Here is a 24,094-nt window from a genome sequence, read left to right as displayed (position 1 = left end):
TGTGAAAAGAATAAAATGCCTCTAGAAGTCGGCGAGTGGCATAAAGATTACAAGCAAATGGATTCGGCTATTGTCGAGAACAGTCCCGTGACTATAAACGAGGGACAGCTGTACGTGTACGAGAATTACTTCCCGGGACACACGATCAAGTACATCCACGTCGACAATCTAGCGATCAGATCGTGCGGGGCCAGTGCGTCTATCAAAAACGGCGGTGTGGGAACGTCGTCGGTACTGATCGTGTTGCACGCAGACTCCAATCAGGAGATCAGATCGGTGATCGACATATGGGGGGTTAAGAACTACGAGAAGACCACTCGACGAGCACTGAACCCGGAATCGTTGAAGAACATGAAGTCTTTGTATTTGTTCAAGGAGTTGCGAGCTGTCAACCACAACGGCGGATTCTGGCGATGACTCCGCGTAGTCAAAGATGATGTCCACTTGCAGTAAATTTATAATCAAATTGGACAAGTCTGAAACGTTATTTTTTATCTTATAACGAACTGAATGAAGAACTTTAGAAGGTATTGTTGCAAAGTTAGTTTAAAATGAAAAGAAAGGATAACGATAAATGATTTTATTTAAATTCACATCACATTATTAAAATAGGTTACATTATTAAAGTAATAAAACAAATATTATAAATCTTAGGTTAACTTTAATACTTTCGAAAGTAAACTTATTTGACAATTTTGGAGTATAAAAAATAAGACCGCCGGTGTAGTGATATCGAGCGATGCGAATGTGCCGGTGATCAAATACCGCAGCAAGGTACCAATTGTTATAGTGAAGTACGCACTGAACTCATGTTCACGAAGGCTTCCACGACGAAGGAATAACATTGTGTAAAATACAAAAACGCAGAAAATATAATTTGCGTAACTACTAATGCTAGGGGGCGCCGTAAGCCCATACTCGTTTCTACCACCAGTATAGGCGGTATAGTCATGCGTTATGTGTGCGTAGTGCGAGTTTTTAACGTTCTCGATAGCGTAAAAGTTAACTTTGTATCGCGATCGAACGTTTGCTTACGTTTGCCGCTAGGGGCGCTGTTCCAACTGCATACAACTGTGAGTTAACTTTTACGCTATTGAGAACGTTAAAAAACTCGCACTAATCACACTGGTTTTAAGGGTGGGGCAACCCATACTTTACAATCGACACTTACTTTACTACAGACTCCATGTCCGATGGGTAGCAGTGGCTCCGTTAACCACAATTAAACTAAGAGAAATAATTGAATTTGAAATGAACACCGAAAGCGCACCGTAACATGTACTCGTACCACGCCAAGCACATGACGATATAACCATATAGATAATATACTAATTTAATTTACAACGATTAACCACATGTGACGTCATGCATTGTTATTAATATACCTAAATACCGGATAAAATTGTCAGAATTATTAAAATTTATTTAGTTCCACTTGTTTATTTAACACTTGAATGACTTTTATAAAATTTTATTGATTTTTTTTTATTAGTGCGTACTTTTTTAGTGTTTTGTTATTGGTTTTCTAATACAATAAATAACAACATAGCTTATAAACTAAACAAAATACCAATTATTTTCATTTTTTTATCCTGTCGACACCGGTCAGAACATTAGAGAGAAGTAATAAAATTATTATATTGTCATTAGTCATTGATGCGTTTGTGGTTTGAAGTTTTAATGTTATTCGGACGTATTCAAGTCCGTGAAAACGACGTTGAAAGATAACATTACATAAGGCCAGTGAAACCTTGCTAGAACATCTAGAGCGCGTTGGCTTTGTCCACACTCGTAATAAATTACAGATTCGTTTATTGGAATTCAGTTAAAAACTAGGTCGCCTGTATTGATGCTATGTTGTGCGCAATCACATGAATTATTAACTTTACATCCTATTACAATAATCAATGGGTACCTATTCAAATGTTGATCTTTCTCGTTTAACAATTACAATTCAAGTCATGACGTCAATACTTTATATTCTTTGATGTAACACAAGAATATAATCGAGTAATACAAACACTATTATCATAATAATAATAATATATTTCATAAAACAATAATCACAACACATTGAAAATCACAATCACGATATTATGCATATTCTAAAAAAAATAGACAGTGACTTTTACGAATTACTTCTGTTTAAAAATTAATTTTCTTTGACAAAATATTTATTAGAAAAAAATGATACGCTCCATTTTTCGCTTTAAAAATGAGCACTTATCTCCGACAGTATAAGTTTTCACCAAAATTAAATATGAAAGTCTACTCGTACAGTTCAGATATGGGCGCTACATACGGCAACAATGTATCATCACATATTGCAAATTATTTCGTTTGCACATTTAATTGGCGGTAAATACATTTTCAAGATTCGTAAGTTAATGGACGGCAGACACGTAACAAAACGCGATATCATGTCGAGGTTGGCGCAAACTACATCCTCGACCAGAGTCCCGTGACCTTCCACGTAGTCCATTTTCACTGGTGTTGGACGAGTCTAGCTCTAACGCTATCATCGGCCAAGACACAGGTCAACGTACTGGTGGGGCTTTTCAGTGTATACACTAGTCTAGTCCACCCTTTCGAGCAAACAATCAAGTTCAAAAATGCAAGCACATCTTCATCATCGTGCGTTAATCCAGATATTTGAACTTTGAACTCTTGGAAAAACCAATGGCCTGTCCACCGATCGACATAGAGCCGTCCAGTATAATTGTTCATACTAGAATAGACACCGTTGCCGCGTGTAGGGACATATCAATAAAAAAATAGCAATACTTTTACAGTGTAAAAATTAACAATTATTTCAATGTTTTCATTTTTTTTGTATTTTTTAAGTTATGCTTAATTAATGCTACTTAGATTAAATATTTTGTTTAATTTTAGAAAAAATACTATTTTAAAAAGTAAAATATCTCTTTTCAAAGGTGTGAAACATTTAGGAGATTATTTTAAGGCATTTAATTTTGTACCGATGAAAATAGAATATTTATAAATCAATCGCTTTTTTTTTATTGCTACTTTGTGTTTTCCTTATGAACCTGTAAAATATGTAACAGTACCATGTAACAGTGGCAAAGGCAAAAACCGACGACATGAATATGTCCCCCGGGGATATAGCGAAATTATTTCAACTCATTTTTGGAATATTCGCTTAAGCCACAAAAAAAGACTACCTATATTTCACGAATACACGATCGATTTAGATTACGCCTTCCTCAATAGCGCTGTCCAATGGAATAATATGAATAATATACAAATAAGACTGCTACTGCTGAGAAAAGTACTTTTAAACACAATCCTTAGCTTTATATTTTGGCTTTTCCACTTTTATTCGCCTGTAAATACATCTTTTTTCTTAAGGAATACATACTTAGAGATATTAGCTCTCAAACCTATTTGTTTTTAAATATACCGAAAGCTTTTTTCAACCTTTAACTATTTCTTAGAGATGATGTATGTCAATATAATAGGGTATCGAATTTTCTGCTTTTTTAATTTAGTGCTTCGGCGAGGATATCGATCAAAGAGACGATCAAAGAGAGAGAAAAATAGAGCTATATATGTGAAAAGATAGACAAGGACCTTTTCCTGCAGGGAGATATAGTTTTCCGAAGTGTTTTTTAATTATGTCTGGGTCTGTCTCATGGGTTGGTGAAATCACGGGCTTCTGAAACAATTTACTAACACTAGCCCTAACAAGAGCAATGCCTCACAGAATCTAGCACCGCCTCGGAATCGCGAGCCACTGAGAAGATCCGGCGCGAAACTCAGTGGGCCACTATCTTCTAACGAACCGCCTTAGAAGGCTACACCGACAATTATCATAGTTGAGAGCGAAGCGTGCTAAACATATAAAAATTCAACGAGAGAATAACACATTTATAAAACTTTTAGCTTCTCACGTCTCGACGTCATGATTGTTATTGACGCCCGACAGTGATTCATTTCTACTTATCAATGACTATTAAACTGTTTTTAAAAGGCTTTCGTCAAAGTCGTTATGTCGTCACGTAACATATACGCATTTACTATAATACTTTAAAAGTTAAATTTTAGGGGTATACGTCAGTTATTATTTTAAAATTTATAGAATTCAAGTTTTTTGTGTGACATTGAATAATATTACTAAGCAAACATTTATCATCGTAACAATATAAGAAGCACACGTACTCTATTTAGAGCTCCGTCAATTGATAAGGTCAATAGACGTTAAGTTAATGGCACACTGAAAAGTTATAGAGAATATATCCAAACATAGATGTCAAAAACATACAGTTATCCACAATATTATATTACATTTTTGGCATAATGAGATGTCTGAATAAAATAAAACATTTAATCTAAAATTACTCATAAAACTAATAATTTATATTTTTTTGTTATTAATAGCTTTATATATTTAAAACAGAATAAAAACTTATGAATATTTATGAAAATTATTATTCATTCTTATTTTTCTAACATCATTATACGTTAATACTAGATAATTCTAAAATATAACCTCTTTTTGGAAAAAAAGATAAAGCAAAAAATCTAAGAAACAACAACTAATAATTTTTTGGACTCTAATACTTATTTTAATTATAGTTTATTATAAATGGATATTATTATGACAATCGAACAAAGCTCTTACAAAGTTTTTTTTTAATAATTTTATTTTTTTATATTTTATATATAAAACACAGGATTACTCTACTGCAACTTTCTAATCTAAATTATCGTTTACTATTTGTGAATCTAAAGTATTAAAACTATTAATTTTTATTATAATACATTATTTTTAGATTTTACTTTGAGGTAGAACTTTTTTTTTTCATTTGAAAGTTTTTACATCACATCATGAGAATATATTATGCATATACAATCAAATTGTAAGTCACATAAACTACAATATTTTGATTGGCATGAGTAATTTTGTAAACACTACCATTTAAACAGTACTCATTTCCGAAACACATTTTTTTTTAAATCAAAGGCAATATAAAATTGACTTTAAATATTTCTTTTAGTAAAGTCTATTAATATTTTAAAACAATTTTTTTATGAGTAACACATACATTACTCATAATTATTATTTTTAATCAACATCTATGTTAATTATGTTTATTCACATTTCTTTACAGTAGAATACACAGTCGAGAAATAATGAATATATTTTTGGTGACAGTAGTTTAATGTTAACGATATATTTCTATACATCGCATCGAGCGTGCTTACCACCTGTTTGTTACGCGACGGAACCCACAAAATACACCAACTACGTCTTATACTCAATGTTTTACGCGTACCAAATAACAATCACAATCATTAACAAGTAGTAACTTATATTAATTTAGTTGACGGCTTACTCCACGTTGTGAAATTTCAATATGGCTCGTCCCTTTATTTCTGAATTACAAAGTTTTCGCACGACCTCTGCTGCCTCCTCAGCTGGGTACACCGAGTGCGGAGGGGGTTCGATCTGGTGACACGAATTATCAAATAAAATCTCCAATTCTATATTTTATGGTCTAACATTACTAATAACTTGTCAAAGACAATAAACATGCTTCTATTATATCGGTTCGAACGTTCGAACACATTCATCCGAATTTAACACTGACTGGTGTGTCGGTCACCGGTGCCCTATGTAGCGCACTGAACTAATTATGTCGCTTTATCTCTTAGATCTTCTTATTAAGGCGCCGGAATATCTACTAGACCCTTGGAAAGACAAAGCCGGAGACAATAAGGATTAATCTATTTCTAAAACACCTAAAATACTAAAAGCATGCATTAATAAACAAAAGAAGGCAAAGTTAGGCAATCCAGGCGCTAGGTAACAGAATTCGAGATAATTGCTTCAATGCGCCGCGTCCATTCCCGATCCTGCGGACAGAATGGAAAGCAGTCGACGTTGCCAAAAATACGTCTTTTCGGCTCCTCCCGATCCACTAACGGTGCTTTTCGGTACCTCAAGCACCAGTCATCGTTCTCGTCGAACCCGTCGCTTGCGACGAAGGGCTCGACGAGTAAATTAACCCTCAGACAGCCCACTGAGTTTCTCGCCGGATCTTCTCAGTGCGTCGCGTTTCCGACCCGGTGGAGATTCTGCGAAACACGGCTCTTGCTAGGGTTCGTGTTAGCAACGTTATCAGGTTTGAGCCCCGCGAGCTCACCTACTAGTTAAGGTTACGCTTAAATAGCTTCTCAAGGCTATCAGCTTAGGTAAGATAAAAAAAAAGCGCCGCGTAGGGCACCGGTGACCTACATGGCAGTCAAAGGGTTAAATTGTGTGATTGGCACTACCGCGACTGTTTCTGATACTTACCACATAACGTACCGTAGCAGATATACGTACGTTGAGATTATTTTATTGTTTTTATGTTTAATAAATAATTATCAGCAAACTTTTAATATACAGATGAACATCAGTGTGCTTAATGCGAGTTTTTTAACGTTCTCGATAGCGTAAAAGTTGAATGGGATCGTTTGCTTACGTTTGCCGCTAGGGGCGCTGTTCCAACTGCATACAAAATTGGGCTCACTTTTACGCTATCGAGAACGTTAAAAAACTCGCACTAAGCACATCAGAACGAACGCAACGAAAATCTAAACATTAGTTAAAAGTATTGCAGGCAAGGACGAGCGATGAAATAAAACTTAATCGGGTAGACTTAAATGTTTACATTTAATTTTAAACACAAATTGAACGATTAACATATTATTATCCTCGCTTGTAATACCTTTACTAACGCTTTAAAATAGCATATTTTTCGCCTTTCTGTAACTTTTATTAATGCAGTCAGATTTTAGTTTTATTTGATAAATAATATTTCTATAATATCCATTATAGTTACTTGATTTTAAATAAAATAAATCAGTTCTGTTACATGACATAATGAATAATTATTATTCTCTTTTTTTTCTTTTTTCATGGACACCTTACTGGGACGCTAATGAAACCTGACAATAGGTCCTTAATCCATCAACCTGTAGAGCGTCCCTAAGAATTCGATAGACATCCAAGCGCTCTAAAAGAATAGCCTCCTTCGGCAGTCAGGAAAATACAAATTTAAATTGAATTACAACTAGCATGGCATCGCTATTAATATGACAAAACTTTTTTTTTTGTATCTATAATTTTAAATGCCACACACGTATTTATATGAGAAAGGATTAAAAAAATACTATGTAGTAAATTCTTCGGTTATAAGTATTTTTAAATTTAAAAAAGTATTTTTTTTTGTGTTGATAATAATAGTAAATAAATCACGTGAGCGCCACCTGCTCAAAACATTCTGCGATAAAAATTCCCTAATCTTCAGTTGTTCAATGACCCCGAACACTAATCACAAAGCAATAGGGTTGCTACTTTCACCTTCTGAGTCGGTTAAAACCACATTGGATTTTAAAACAAGTTTAAATGGCTCAAAAGTGAAAACTTCAGAAGTAATCTATGTCGTTCCTAGCCTGTATCCTATATGTATGTCTATTTTTACTCAGTTTATTGTGTTTAATTTCTGGGTCGAAGTGAATCGTTCAGAAAATTCTACGCCATTGTCTCGTAAGTGAAATACCAGATGTTTGTATTTGTCTAATTTTAGTGTTGTTTTTTTAGTGTCATTTCTGATGTTAAAATCAAGTATCGAATTACAAAATCTCTGAATAAGTTTTGGCTTCAAAAATAGAGCCCCTCTATTTTGGTCTACACAAAAAAATATGTTTTATTATTACTTTTCAACTAAAACCAGACTTTTAGCCAAAGAGAAAAAAAAGCTCCGTCAAATACATTACTTTCACGTACTTTTTATACGTATAAATTATTAATTACGCCGACGCTAAATATAATAAAATATTTCACGAAAAGAGGTGTGCAGTAGCCCTACAGCTAAATCACAAAGTATAACAGATAAACAGCTAAAAAACAGAATTCATGACCTATATTACGCATGTTTATATTTAAAACGTTTTTTAGTGTCGCGCCTCCCTGGCCGCGCGGTGGGATGCCAGATCCGTGACGTCACTCATTCAGCGATTGTCGCCACGTAGGAAAATAATCTTCAATAAATGCGGAATCACGTATAAGACACGATCTCTATTCATCAAACACATTGGCGAGCTTTAATGGCTAACCAGTCACGGCAAAAATATACAAAATACACGAATTAATTACGTAAGATTTTGAAGAAAAAAAAAACTAGTATATCTGTACTAATATACACGGTTTTTACGGATGTTCCGTTATAACTACTGAACCATGCATCCGATTGACTTGAAACTTGGTATCCATGTAGAAAATACATGTACTTAATGGATAGGCTAATATTTATTTGAGTGTTAGACTCCCTACACCAGTTGCGGGGGCGTCAATGATGAGAATCCTTGTGGGGGTGAGAAATAATAATGTTTATTTTAAATGCCCAGCGAAGCGGACGGGTACAGCTAGTTATATTATATTTCCCATTTGAAACATGAAATATTGTATGCGCGCCATCCTTTAAGCGGCTCAAATACTATCACAAAGGAATCATGTGTTCTACTACTCTACTTTAGTTTCAATCGATAGCCGATGTTTTTTTACTGCGTAAATGGTTGAATGAACTCACGGTCGGTCTGATATTAAGTGGCTACCGAAACCTATTGACACAGAATTGAACAAGACCATCCGTCACCGTTAGGAACCGATTAAGATCAGGTGTTTTCATCGCCGCTAAGTCACTAGATTAGCCTGTCGCTAATAACCTTTTATTGGTCTTATTTATAAATAGCGACCAGCCCTCGCTTCTGTTTGGGATCTGTAATTTATTATTGATGTTATACAATTTTTTTATACCGATCTGATCCTGACAGTAACAAACACAATCAAAAAAGAACGTAACGAAACAAAAAATCTAATCTTTCCTTTTTTTTTAAATCATGGTTCCCTATTTTGGCGATAACGGCTTACAAATAAAAGATGCTATCAAGGGCTTTTTTACTAGGACTATTTAAGATAAAAAAAATCCATTTTACATGATATACATACGCGTAATTAGAATGATTTTTGCGGCGGACGCCAAAATAGCTTTCAGATAGCAGATTTTTTCCTTCTTAGTTGACACTTATCGTTATATTTTGAGTAATTCACACTATACCTTTATAAACGATAGCTTATGTGTAAGCTATATTATTGTAAAGTTTCATCAAAATCCATTCAGTAGTTTTTGCGTGAAAGAGTAACAAGCATTCTTTTTTTTTTTCTACCTAAGCTAATAGCCTTGAGAGGCTATTTCAGCGGAACCTTAACTAGTAGGTGAACTCACGGGCTCAAACCTGACGACGTTGCTAACACGAACCCTAGCAAGAGCCGTGCTTCGCAGAATCTATCACCGGATCGGAAACGCGACCCACTGAGAAGATCCGGCGAGAAACTCAGTGGGCTGTGTCTGAGGGTTAATTTACTCGTCGAGCCCTTCGTCGCAAGCGACGGGTTCGACGAGAACGATGACCGGTGCTTGAGGTACCTAGAAGTACCGTTAGTGGATCGGGAGGATCCGTAATGACGTGTTTGGGGCGACGTCGACAATATATACAATAGTTCGCAGTCGATTACTCACATCCCCGCGTGCGACTAGTGACACCAGTTCTTTCAGCTGTTCGATGGTCCCGTTGGGCACAACCACAACACTGACGCTGAGATCTTCAGCCTTCTTCGCGAACTTGGACAGGAGTCTCTCGCCTACATCTTCGGTCACGAGGACCACACCTTCCTACAAATAAAATGCTCAATTAATTGACGAACACTCAAGAGGAAAAAGTCTTTTTTTTTCTTCTAATTGTGTCAAAACCAAATACTTAACGTGGTTTAGAGTTCGATAATATGAGGGAAAATATTTAAACAGCCAATTGTAAATTTCAGGCCAGCGCTAGTAGAATCTAATGTAATAAGTTAGACCATCCAATTTACTGATGGTAGGACGTCATGTGAGTCCGCCCGAGTAGGTACCAACACCCTGCCTATTTCTGCCGTGAAGCAGTAATGCGTTTCGGTTTAAAGAGTGGGGCAGCCGTTGTACTGTAAAAACTGAGACCTTAGAAGTTAAGTCTCAAGGTGGGTGGCGGCATTTACGTCGTAGTTGTCTATGGGCTCCGGTAACCACTTAACACCAGGTGCGTGAGCTCGTCCACCAAATTAAGCAATAGAAAAAAAAATATATATATATAACTCACAGGGGCCAAGCACTGCAGTGAACGGTGCAAAGATCGAGAAGTGGTGCCAAAGTTGAGTACCACATCGACCGGTCCACCGCACGCGTCTGTAGTACGTTCTATCAACTGTTTCTCATACAAATCTTCGTTCCATTGCACGACGTTGACCCTATGAAAAAAGGTAACTTTTGTTTTTTAAATCTAAACGGAAAACCTCTCGGCCTCCTTGACCGTACGGCTACCAAAGACCATAGATATCATAATATAGATGCTGACCACCTTAAAATGGCCGCATAAGATCGACGTTACTTGCATTAGATTAATAGATATGACGACGTTCAGAGCTGAGCATACCAGGTCGTGAAGATTGAGAACACGCCTTATGATGGTCAAAATATGTGCATAACAGCAATAGAGGAAGTGATTGACGACGAAGAGTTCTCTGTAGAATTAATTAATTTAAGGATATCGCAAACCCGTATAATTTGAGGCATATCAATGACTAATAACATCGCTGTTATTACAGGTAAAAATAAAGCGAAAATAATCATCATACTCGTCAGTGACGGTACGCGTGAAAGTTTATAAACCCTAAATTATTTTTAGTTATTCCAAACTGACGTAAAGCATTTGAATAAAAATTTCATTCACGGAAATTAATATGAGAAAAAGCTCCTAACGTTTTAAAAGACAATAGGTAGGGAATGATTATTAAAAGCATGAATGTAACCGAGAAATGTTGAGTAACTGCCAACTCGTGAGACGTGGGTTTGAATCTTAAATCACGTAAGCGCTAACAACGTAGTTAAAAATGGGGTGATCTGTGTACATTTTGGTCTTCAACTTTTGGCAGCATTCACAAATATATATAGCAGTTTGCTTAGTTAGGTTATATATTAAATAGTATTTAAAATATGTCTCATGTATGATTATGTATTAAGATAATAAAAATCTTAACTCACTCCTCACACTCCTTCGCCAATAAAAATCCTTCATCCTTAAGCGTAGCTACAGCTATACTAATGCGATCATTGTACTCTTCGCGCTTGAAATAGTACGTGGCAAGGCGTAGAGCCCACAAGGCTAAGCCTCCAGTTCCTACAATTAGGACAGTCGTTTTGTCCTTCTTTGCAGGTCCTTCTAAAGCCACCTTTAAACATTCACTGGCCGATACTACTGTATTCATGGCCAACAAAGCGCCAGTCGGTAGCATAGCGGCTATGCTTAATGGCAATTGATCCGGTATCGGCACCAAACATTTGAAGTCGGGCACCACTATATATTCGGCATAACCATGCGGTACCCCTTCGTAAGGGTACAGAACGATTCTTGCTCCTTCCTTGAGTTCATCAGTACGTTCGGCAGCCTTTCCTATGGCGTCAATAATGCCCGCAACTTCATAGCCAGGGAATAACGCACCGTCTCTTATGCCGATATGGGCGGGAATCGTGGTATGAGCGTAACCATCCATCTCCCCAGTAAAGCTGCCTATGGAAGACACAGAAGAAGTACTGCACACTGAAGTCGATCTTGTTCTGTTAGCCCGGTAACACGCTCCAGCGTACACAACTCTAATCCTAGCTCCGTAGAGGGGCACGTCTGGTACTGGCACGTCAAAGCTAAAGACACATTCCTTTATGGTCGGTCCGGGAGACTCGATCGACACTTGTTTGCACAATTTGCTCATCTTGCGGCTATTTCTCGATGATTCCGTTTCAAGTGACTGGGAACAAAAAATCGGATTATAATTTTACCCATGTAAATTTCTGTAAATGTCCTATGAAAGTAATTCTCTATAAATTAATAGTTTTTTTGTTTTTAAATAACAAAATTATGATGAGATTCGAATGGATTTCTTGTTAAAACCAAATCAATTACTCATAATATAAACATTCCTAGTTTAACAATATGACCTTAAGTTTTAATTTAGGGAAATCGAATATGTGTATCTATTCATTTTAAGAACCTACTTAGGAAACATAAAATGTACAGAAGAGAATAACACTGGGATCGTCATAAAAATTACCAGAGCACTTCCTTAATAGAATTACCTGTGGATATGGGCAACATGCTACGTTTAAGCCTATCCACCCAGAGACATGAGGTTAAGTGGCAGTTGTATTGGCTAATTGCTATCCTAGCTTTCGAAACAGAACACATAATTGCCACACTGCATTTAATTTGTTTCTAAATACTGATGGGGAGATTTTACAGGTATATAATATAATGAGTTGATTCAATTCTGGATTATCCTGCTACATACATAGCCTGCAACTATATAATATATATTTAAATGCACCAGGTGTGGCTTTCAGACCATTATATTTTATATCTTTTTACCCTCATGTTTCCGTAAACACAGATGACTATAATCTATAAGTAGCTAATACAGGACACTACTAAATAATGGAACTCATCTGCATCTACTCTGAATCAAAAGAAATAATTCATAGGAAATACGTGGCAGGGAACTCTAAGAATTAAAAGACATGCAAGTTACCTCTGTACACTGAATCATTGAGCAATCATCTGCAAATTGCTCAAAATGAAAATAATTGTACAGATTCTGGCCTATTCAGGTCTCAATGTAATAAAGACAAATATAATTTTAACCAATTTCACCTTGCAAGTATCAGTTCTAATTAGACATTTAGGGTTTGTTTGTAGATTTATTTTTTAAAGGGAAGGCATGTGAAAAACCTCCCAGCTCACCTGGTGTTAAGTGATTACCGGGGGCCTATAGACTTCAACAGTGAAAATATCATCATCCACCTTGACCACATGAGTTCTAAAGTGTCAGTTTTAGAGTAAAATGGCTGCACCACCCTTCAAACCAGAGCACATTACTGCAGCAGAAATAGGCAAAGTGGTCATACTTACCTGTCACAAGATGCCTATCATCAGTAAATACACAAATTCAAATTTTTCGAGGTACATACTATATTTAATTCACAGTGTTATTTATTCACCATGAAAGTCATTCATGTTATTTCAATACAAAAATGGGTACCGCTCGCAGGTTTTTAACGTCAGCATAGTCACGTGACTCAATAGGAATGTAACATGTGTGTTATCTTCTGGGCCACAATGACTAATCTTACATTACTTAGTGCTTCAAATGTTATACCAGACTTCACTTCAGATTATTTATAAAAATAATTATTAGAAGAACTTTAGTATGATAAATTAGTATATGAATATTAAAGTTTATATAACACAATTTTAGTATTAGTTATAAAAAGAATCATTAGTTTTTAAATACATGTAATTCATAAGATACTAAGCTGTACACAAATTGGCAAGAAACAAGAACCATCAATTATTGACTTAACAATTAAGAGAAACTCAATAATTGATATAGCAATTTATGTATAACTTCTTCCTAATGGGAAATACTATATTTAGTTTTCATAATTATATATTAATAGTTGGTCCATAATGTAAGACAATCATAGTGTACAGATGCATTATCATATTATTTGGACACAAACAAAGGGCAGACAACTCAGTAGTGGGAACAAAGGACAGATATAGTCAAATAAGATTTATTTATAACAACACAAATTCACACAGGACTACTAATTGTAAAATTACTGTTATAGGCACAAGCGCCAGATTAATATTGAAGTCTGTACACTTGGTATGTGTGTATTTCCATTAAAGTAAAAATAGTATGGAGCAAACTGTGATAGCACATTCATCATGGTATGTTATGAATCTCGTAAGCAAACAAGAGTAGGACAATAATAAACACGTATGATGCACTCAGTGATCACACCGCCGCTGCCTGACCACGGTCCGCGTCTTAGAATTACAAAGGTATATAAAGTTCGCTCTGACCTTCCTGTGTCCGAAGGTCAGAAGGAATGTAAAAAAAAACAATACCACCACACAAAGGACTACCTATGTTTAATCAAGGATCAATGCTAGCGGTGTCGCGTTTTGATTTAATATCATAAAAATATTTCACATGGAAAAAAAAAGTGTGGCTTTAATTTGTTTTAAGATAAAAATTTATAAAACGCTGTCTCTAATAACAAATAATTGGAAATTCTACGACTTTACCTGATTATTCAATAAGCAACGAAATCACTGATCAACGCGACGTTTGTCGCCGCGGGATAATTTTTAAATACAAGTTTTATTTTATTTACACGATTAAATGACAGTCTCATGACGTCACTGCCGTTCCGTGCACAAATCTATTTCACAATTTTAACAAATAAAAAGGAACTCATTCTTTGTCATTTTAAACAATACCGTAAAACAGAACGTGTTTATATTGGCAATACGACAAAGCTCCGAATTTTCCCTACTATTTGTTTTAATTTAACATATATTTAATTTAACGTACATTTTGAATCTTCAACATGGTCAGCGTCTGTAAACAATTTTTTTTATCCTCAAATGAACATAGTTCTTCATAGGTCGATTCACGATAACGATACGTACAACTGCTACATGTATAAACTGAAAACTTACTGAGACACTTTTAAATTTTCGGCCCTAGATAATCCTTTCTAGACACACCTTGAGCTTAATTTTTTTAAGCAGTTGTTAATATTTTTGGAATTCTAGAAGGATGAAACTGAGATGTCAGTTTTCATGCCAGAACTTCTTCACCATAATATGCTATATTTTTCAAAACATGCTTGATTTTCAAAATATTAAAGCTGTTCCAATTGACAAGATCTTTAAAATTATAAGAAACTAACGGCCCACTTAAAGTGAAACCCAAATTCTAAGAAAATATAGGATAGTGAATAAGCATTTTCTTTTAAGAGGAATTCATTTTTCTCTTATGTATCCATTAATTTTTCACGTTAATGTGAATGTCGTAATTAAAATTACATTAAAGAAATTAAAATTATTTACGACTTTCTTAAAATTAATTCTTCATGTCTAAAATCAAGTAGCGTGCTCTATTTACTTACAAAGCGATTCGTGATTCCAAACCATGTTGTAGCTAAAATTGAAGCTACCGCTATTTAAGTTTAGCGATTGATTTTGACATTTTCGCTCATGTATTAAAATCGCAATCAATAATATTACGGTTTTACATAACAATAAAACCGATATTATGTGCCGAGAAGGAAAACATACAGCATTGTATTATGAAGAAACAGTGTGTACTTAGCTTAGATTCCTTGTCTATGTCCAACCATAGACAGTCAATTTAGTTCCATCTTTAGCCGCTAGGTGCTGCCAGCAAGTATAAAGGGAGCGCAGCCATCTTTGATCTTCATAGTCTTCACCAGGAAGAACTTCCTGCAATGCTGTATGTTTTCCTTCTCGGCACATAATATCGGTTTTATTGTTATGTAAAACCGTAATATTGATGTGCCTTTGGAAAACATACAGCATTGTATTATGAAGACGTGTTTGTTATCTGCTGGTGAAATTATTAAGCACAACGCTATGATGAAATAGGTAAAGCCATAATAAAATTATGAAGCGCAATGATAATGTTCATAATTTATATAATTATTAAATCGAAAAAACAGTTGTTAACTTCCATGTTAATTCAATAATTAAAAAATATTTATAAGTTTAAACATTTTATCTTTTATATACAAGAAAATGTATAAATTGTATAAATGATGTATATACATCATGTAGAAGTAAATGTGTTGAAAAAAAGAATCTTGAGGATTTTTACGAAGCTCTATTATTCGGCAATATTTATTGTAAACGTTTGGATGATTTGCAATTGCCTCTAGAAAGTATTTCGTCCATTGGTTCATTATCAATCCATCTCAGAGGCTACTGCTGATCTACAACTTCTTAGAGATGCGTTGATGCCATTACCTCGTAAGGTTGAACGAAGACCAGTTTCCAATTACAGTACGGGATGCCGCTTTTGTGACAACACACATAGTTAGAAAAAAGTCCTTACGAATCTTACCGGGCATGTCTTTAGTTTCATGTTTAGAAAGCACTTATGCAGATTATTGACGAAAATGGATTTCAATTTTAGACCCAAAGACTGGTATCAGAAAGATGTTTTTCTCTGTTATCAAAGAAACTGTCTTTAGAAATGTTGAGCAAAGTAAGGTCATTAACTCTGCGTCCCGTAGCCAGCAACATGGTTGTTGGTGTCCTTCAAGCTACATTGAGGCGTGATGTGGTGGCTGGGTTTGAAGAAAACCAGTTTAGAACTATTCTCGGATCTCATGTGAATGGGACTACACTTAGTAAAATTGTAATAAGTAGTTGAATTTTGTTTAGCCATTCCGATGGCTTTTTTAAAATAGCAATTTTTATTAGAGAGCTTGAGAATGTTTGGTGTCCTACATGTATTTCGCCCACAGAAAGTCGACAGCGCTGCTTTATGATGCAGAAGGATTGTTTTATAGGCAAAATTTTCTTTTTGGAAAAGAAGAAAGAATTTGGCAACATCTGCAGACTTAGGATCAATTTTAAAACTGTAGCACCATATGCACCATCTTCTAGTTGCTGGTAAGTATGCTGACAAAGTGGATTGACACCAGCTAATTTTCAATAAATCTTCTCCTGTTTAGACCAGTATTATTTGTACAACCTCCCCCCCCCCCCCTTTCTAAGCTTTCAGGGTTAATGTTTAACCTGTGGAGGAGGCAGGTTTTGGATTTCGTGCGAGTTATCTAGCGTTCGGGATCTGAGGGCTTGGAAACCCAAATGCTTTCGTTCAGTCTGGGAACACTACCAGGTAGGTTCCCTAGACACTTGAAGTGAGTCAGTACTTTGGGGAGAAGGTTGAGAGGAGGAATTCTCCATGCTAGTTGCATCCTCTACGGTCTGCTGAAGGTATCCAATCTTGGTCGGCGAATGGGTTTATATCTGGATGACCCCACTTTCGAAAAACTTTTGTGGTCACTTGTGGTAAAAAGTGCCATTTCGCAGGTTGATTTCCTCGTGATAGCCTGTCGGCTATGATGTTGTATCTCCCCGAGAGATTATAAGCTGACAGTTATCTTGAACTTATTGCTTAGGTTTAAAAATCGAAAGGTCAACGTTAGTGAAATACTTTCAAATTCATTTTGATTGTCACTACCATTGCAAATAGCTCTTTTGTGGGTGAGCCGTTTCTGTTGTTGAGCTGACCATAGACAGGACGTTAATATTTTGTCTAACTGTAACCCCTACCCATGTCCGAAGCTTCCGTTGCCAGGAAATGGTTGGTTTTGGGTCTCGGCAATGTTTGACATGTGGCTCCGCGTCAGCACTGCATTTGTAACCCCTACACATGTCCGAAGCTTCCGTTGCCAGGAAATGGTTGGTTTTGTCAGCACTGCATTTAATTGTTAACACATGCAGGATGGCCTGTTTTTTACCCCTTTTCTTGAAACTTCGCAAGAAAATTTGCAAGTTAACATAGAGTGATGTAATACCGTCAGAGTTTGAGCTAGGATGTTGTTGAGTGGCCACTTCATTTCTCGCAATTTTCCATCGAATCCCCAGACATGTCATCTCTTGAACCAGTGTACTAATTGATTTTTTGTAAGGCTGACTTGGCAGCCCAAATAATCCAAGAGCTTTACAGCCTATGTGGCCTGAAGACTCAACTTGGACTTCTTTTGATGGACCTGGTGGGATTTGCGTAGGTGGGATAACACTCAACATCCCTTTGCACGCAATGTTTCCGCGACCGAGCATGCTATGCAAGCAAAAAAGGTGTATTTGTCTTCATGGACCAAGAAAAAGTCGCGTAGGTAGGTTAACATTTGACTTCCCTATGTACGTAAGGTCTTCGCGACCGAGCATGCTATGGGAGCAAAAACGTTTATTTGTCTTGGTGAAACAAGATCATGTCGTGTAAGTAAGCTAGGTGAAACAAGATCATGTCGTGTAAGTAAGCTAGCACTTCGATTTTGCACGCAATGCCTCCGCGACCGAGCATGCTGTGGAAGCAAAAAGGTGTATTTGTCTTCAAGGACCAAGAGAAAGTCGCGTAGGTACGTTAACATTTGACTTCCCTATGTACGCAAGGTCTCTGCGACCGAGCATGCTATGGGAACAAAAACGTTTATTCGTCTTGGTGAAACAAGATTAAGTCGTGTAGGTAAGCTAGCACTCGACTTCGCACGCAATATCTCCGCGACCGAGCGACCGAGCGACCGAGCACCCTATATAATGGAAATTGACATGCCAGCCCAGATAATCCAAAACCTTCACAGCTTCTGCAGCCTGAAGTTTCAACTTGGATTTGTTTTGGTCGACCAAAAGGAAGTCGTCTAGGTAGGCTAGCACTCGAGTTCCTTTTGCACGCAAGGTCTCTGCGACCCAGCATGTTATGGAAGCAAAAAAGGTTAATCCAAAAGCTTCACAGCTTCTGCAGCCTGAAGTTTCAACTTGGATTTGTCTTGGTCGACCAAAAAGGAAGTCGTCTAGTAGACACTAGCACTCGAGTTCCCTTTGCACGCAAGGTCTCTGCGACCCGCATGTTATAAAAGCAAAAAGGTGTGGCTCTGAAGCCAGACCGAAGGGTAGGCATGTCATTTCATACTAACTCATAAGAAGGTACCGATTCCTTCCTGGAGGTACTGAACTGGTACCTTGGTACTGATCCTCAAGAAGTATCGACGAAATTTTGCGACTGATACTAGAAAAATATTCCTGAGAAATGTTCAATTCTATCATCCAGTCCCCTGGGTGGAGAAAGTTTGGTACCTAGGTGTCCGAAAACAGGTGTTTTATCTTTACGACCTTGTTCAACTCTCGAAGATCGAAAATTGGACGCATTGATCCGTCGCTTTTCTTCCGCAGAAAAAGGTAGTTTTTTTTTTTTTTTTTTTTTTTGTTGTTTTTTTTTTTTTTTTTTACGGTATTTGGTAACCATACATGGTTTACAAATTATTACAATTTTGGTGGCACTCAGTGCCTCCCGTCGGTGTCTTCAATTGCCCCCCTCTGGATTGTGCCAGATGTTACGGACTATGATTGTTTATAATGTTTGGCTTACCTTTTGTACGAGATCGTGACAAATAGGATTGTAGCCCTCCGAGGGACTGAATAGATTTCAATTTACTATTATCAAACAAAAATTCCTCAATGAGTGGCGCGTTGGCAACAGGATACTTTGTTAGAGACCACGGAAATTAAACTTTGACGTCTTATTTCTATACATACGGCCCTTTTTTCCGTATACAATTTAAAACGCTTTTTACGGGTAACTTGTACGACGGAGACGATTTGTCAAAGTTTTCAGTAATTATGTTACAAAGATTATTAGTTTAAATCTGTTGTGTTTTTGTCAAAATTTCCGTATTGACGAGATCAATTTGTTTACAACAATTTTCGTTACATTCAATTGTTACACACAGTTGATGCATTATTAGATTTACAACGTCACTGACCTGGTGGGATAACGAGCCGATTCGAAGATCGACCGTTACCTTTGAATCCCGTCGTTTCTTACGCAGAGACTCCTTTTGTTCTTTTTCGCTTGACGAGCTGTTCGAACGCGAGGCGTCTCCATCGCGTCTCGCCTGGACATCTTCCCTCTCGGAAATTATGGAGCTTGACTCAACATCACCTCCAACAGATGACGCGTGATTCATGGCGTCCGATGATAGGATTGGTAAATAATACTCGTAATGATTGCAAAATAACACTCATAGAAACACAAAATAAATATTTTTTGCAATTAATAAGAAGTCGAATAAATATTTGTGGACTTGCGACTTCACAGTACGAAAGTACACAACGCTATGAAGATCAAAGATGGCTGCGCTCCCTTTATACTTGCTGGCAGCACCTAGCGGCTAAAGATGGAACTAAATTGACTGTCTATGGTTGGACATAGACAAGGAATCTAAGCTAAGTACACACTGTTTCTTCATAATACAATGCTGTATGTTTTCCAAAGGCACATCAACATAGTATTTGTGTTTGAGGAAATACTTATTAGTCGTATTCAAGTAGCTCTAAGAAGATTGGAAAATTACTCGACAGCATCACGAAACTGAAAGCTTACGAGTTGTTAATGGCTTATAATCGAAGAAAATTGATTTTATTCAGATCTGGCAACCCTCATCGGCGTGGGTCGCGGTGCGTATTTTGTTAGCGTGGGTTGATTGTTTTATTTTAGATTTTTATCAATAATTTCTCATGGAAAATAGTTCTGCAGAAGTGAAATAAAATTACGGGACGCATTATGGGTAAGTTTTGAGTTTCGAAGTTAATTTGACGCTTATATGCGAACTGTTGTATTGTTATTGATTGATGACATACCACTCGGGAGTTCTCATCCGTAGCTATGTTTTTTTTCTTTATTATTTGTGCAGGTGTTACGAAATGTATTTAGTATTTTGGATGCAATGCGATCCTTTTACGCCTAGCGATATCTTTATCCCTGATCTACTTTTTTATAGCTTTCAAAACCGTATCACTCAGACTCCTTGCTTCTTTTTGTTACCACAGATCCATAAAGCACTGGAGGTAACTATTCCAGGGCAAAAGGATGTGTGTTGAATTCAAACTAATCGGATAATCTCTAAGTTTCTGCTGTCACTTCTTGTTTAATTAATGTAAACTTTAAATTAAACTGAAATAGCTACATACATACTGCACTTTATTTGTTTAGTACTCATCCTCACTTAATAATTTGGTAGAGTTAGCACTTAAATCTACTATAATGTAAATTTTATATTAACCAAAACATAACATCATCAAATTTAAAACAAACATTTTATTATGTAAACAACAGGTGATCTAGGATAATATTTTTAAAATATGAATATTGATAACACTTTTAACAACGTTCATTAATTTATGGGTACTCACTTTTGTAGTTAAAGTTTGATTTCCTTTTAAATTTTTTTGTTACTATATTCTTATTCTCTAAATTTTATTTTACTATCAAATTGCAATTTTATATTACATTAATTAAATAAGGGGTTTTATAGTAGCCTTATGGTTTTATGTAGGTGGCGATATTAACACTGCCTAGACTATTGATTTCAGTAACCACCTACAACCAAATCAGGTGGGAGTTCCCTTAAGGGTGTGTTTCATCTGTCCAATGAAAAATAAAAGTTCTAAAATGAAAACATTGAATAAAACTACAATGCCATTCAATTCATATTAGTCAAATTTTGAGTTCAATAAATCTTAAAATTTATACCAGATTAACCCCTGAAGGCTGACGCACCTAAATATAGAAATATACAAAACACTTGAATGAGTTATCCAGTGTATTTGCATTACAAAACTATGGAACCGTTAACAGAGACTGAAATCATTCAGATTATCTCAGAAGATACATCGAAACATATCTCTTTGTTATAACAGCTTGTTTGTAGTTGATTCTTCAGTTTGCCTTTCAATATTGTATTGTATCTAAAAATCAATTGTTTGCTAATATGTTTAAAAATAAATAGGTGAGTTTTTTTTGCAATGCATATTTATTTTGCTTAAATATTTTGTAAGGTGAAAAAGTTTTGGGAATACACTCTTCTGAGTCTGTTCTATAGAGGTTTGATCTATTCTAAACCAGTAATAAATGTTACAGTGTATATTTATCTAGTACAGTAGTGATATTTTTATAATCTTATTACTACCAAAGTGGCTACTACTATTCACTGGGTAGGCTGCAATGCATGAAGTTTAAAACTAAATCATGTGTAAAATTAAATATGTATTTCTTTAAAATCTACCCCAGTTACGGAATAACTCGCATTTAAGCAGAAAATGCAAAAGTAACAAACTAGGCTACTAGTATGAAAGTAATCATGTTTTTTTTTGTCATAAAATGCAGGCATGCCTTGGTTATCTGTTATCAGAATTGCCTCTAAATATGTTTCAATTTACTGTCTACAACTATGCTCGCTATCGACTGATAATTTAATTAACAATCCTAATATCAATATTTATTGTTTAATAAATTTCCTGAACTATGAGCTGAGATGGATTTATTCAAGTATAATTGTTGCCCAAGCTGTACTCCACCAAAAGTCTATTGTTATTTAGTTAGTAGCTTATGTCAAGTTTGTTAATCCAGTATTCTCCTTCTTATCGATTTGCATGGCTTTCAAGTTTGGCCATTTAATTTTTACAATACTTAATTATTTCCTCTCCGATTTCCACTCAACTAGAAAACTAGATAAATTGTAGTCAAGTCAGAAAAAATTGTAAATTTTTTATTTTCAGGTGAACCAAAATATCAATGAACATATACTACATATCAATAGTTAGAATTTATGAAGTAAATGTAGGGTTTTTAAGTCATTGTGCACCAAAGTTTTGGCATGCACGGTGCATTTATATTGAGCGATATGCCGGTGTTAAAATCTCACATGCAGAATCCCATACCAATTCTTCTGCTGAAATATATTATTTAAGAAATTTTCACAAATTACTACCATGGCGAAGGAATAATATCATTACAAACAAAACAAAATTTAATTGAATTCTAAAATTAAAAATGTATTTTCCTTTCTAGATTATTCAAATTATTATGATCACAATTACCTAGGTGGCACAGTATCTCATCAGGTGTACATTCATGTGACTAGCTGTATTATATAAATCAAAAGTATATTAGTCTGATTATCAAAGTGCAGCAACACTAATTTGGTGACTTTGTGTCATTTGTCACTGAGTATTTATTTAAATATTATTAAATTTTTATTAGTAAAATATTGAATAATTCTTAAATTAATATTTTAGTAACCGTGTAAAAGGAACCTATATGCATTAAATGTAAAAAAAAAATTGACAGCAAATTATAATCTGAAACTTTGTAACATTGCCCAGTCCTGAATGTGCGATATTAGTTATAAAATTGCGTCATATGATATAAGATACTTTCTTTATCACCATTTAGAATTATTAATACATATTTTGCATTTGTGTCAGGAAATGATATAAGCAAAACCTACATATCTTCTGGAGTGAAATATTAAACTGTATGTAATTGAAGACCCTCTTATGCTTTATTTCTGAGTAATGGAAGTTGTTTGTGTTAAAATGTGTTGAAACCATTTTATGTTAACTTATTACGTAAATAATAAATAAATAACTCTGAAAAAATCAAGCATTCTATTAGAGACTGACAAACATATACATTTAAATATACATATATAGATAATAGACTCACAGACAAAAAGCAAACAAACCTGTTCATCACACGAATGCTATCCAATGTGGGAATCGAACCTACGACTCTTGGCGCAACAGTCACAGGGGCTAACTACTGCACCATCGAGTCAGTCAGAGTTATATTCTATATGAGCTTACTACCCACATTAAGCCAATACTTACAGGAGTCTAAGGCTATTAAACAGCTATCGCCGACTCTCATCCCATGAGCGGAGAGGACGATCATCTATGCAATAAAAAAATTGAAATATTAGATTGAACTCTCACTTACAATGAAATAACAGATATCTCTTTTTTCGGACCATAAGACTTTATTAAAACAAGGCTTGCAGATTCACGAATCCCCACACAAGTGTTTATGATGAAATTTTGAAGGAAGAAGAGAAAGTTGGGTAGGAAAAATTACATATTTTGCTACCCAATTGTTGGTAGCCGCTGTGGGTTACTTCAGCTTCGCGGGTAGGGTCACGGAGCTGGCAGTGCTTAGCTGAATATAGCACAGGGTCGGAATTGCGAGCCATTGAGAAGATCCTCGTCGGCCTGCAATGGCAATTAAAAACGAAAATTTTCGTCTCGAGGCTTATGGCGCCGTAAGCATGCTGTGGTATCTATTAACTTTGAAAATCATCTAATGTTAATAAAACTAATAAGTTTACACATCAAATTGAAAAATAAATATTCAGGCTTGTAGAAAAACGTCGATCACCTGAATGTGTGGTTACTTTGTCAGTAAACAATAAAGAGAGTGGAGTTTTAAGGTACCGTCATAACATTTTATTATATCTGCCGAGACATTCTTACAAAAAAAAATAAGCAAGGTGGCAAACCACGGCTT

General features: G+C 35.6%; 2 protein-coding genes across 3 annotated transcripts in view; one reads left to right on the top strand and one right to left on the bottom strand.

Moving 5' to 3' along the window:
* Nucleotides 1-565: 565 nt before the first annotated feature.
* LOC101745262 (quinone oxidoreductase) lies at nt 566-14,567 on the bottom strand. Its single transcript, XM_062675689.1, has 5 exons — nt 14,245-14,567; nt 11,142-11,902; nt 10,201-10,348; nt 9,588-9,740; nt 566-5,470 (listed from the first exon to the last, which is right to left on the bottom strand). Exons 2-5 carry the CDS (start codon nt 11,864-11,866, stop codon nt 5,354-5,356), a joined length of 1,143 nt encoding a protein of 380 aa, XP_062531673.1. The 5' UTR covers nt 11,867-11,902; nt 14,245-14,567; the 3' UTR covers nt 566-5,353.
* A 5,511-nt stretch (nt 14,568-20,078) lies between these two features.
* Nucleotides 20,079-24,094, top strand: part of LOC101745111 (protein jim lovell) — a 31,465-nt gene continuing 27,449 nt past the window's right edge. The window contains exon 1 of one of the 2 annotated variants that reach the window (XM_012696060.4): nt 20,079-20,318. The gene's annotated coding sequence lies outside the window, so the exon portion shown is untranslated. The remainder of the gene's footprint in view (nt 20,319-24,094) is intronic. The other variant, XM_012696058.4, reaches the window with a different exon arrangement.

The sequence above is a fragment of the Bombyx mori genome, chromosome 1, assembly GCF_030269925.1.
Source record: "Bombyx mori chromosome 1, ASM3026992v2".
NCBI classification, from domain to species: domain Eukaryota; kingdom Metazoa; phylum Arthropoda; class Insecta; order Lepidoptera; family Bombycidae; genus Bombyx; species Bombyx mori.
Note: the sequence above shows the minus strand (reverse complement) of the source record. Positions and strands in the feature narration are given on the sequence as shown.

Coding starts and splice junctions, on each gene's coding strand:
- LOC101745262 (XM_062675689.1), bottom strand. CDS start 11,866: ATGAGCAAATTGTGCAAACAAGTGTCGATCGAGTCTCCCGGACCGACC. Junction 10,349..11,141: donor TTGGCGAAGGAGTGTGAGGA/GTGAGTTAAGAT, acceptor CTTTTTTCATAG/GGTCAACGTCGTGCAATGGA. Junction 5,471..9,587: donor CACTAGTCGCACGCGGGGAT/GTGAGTAATCGA, acceptor TCGTGTCACCAG/ATCGAACCCCCTCCGCACTC.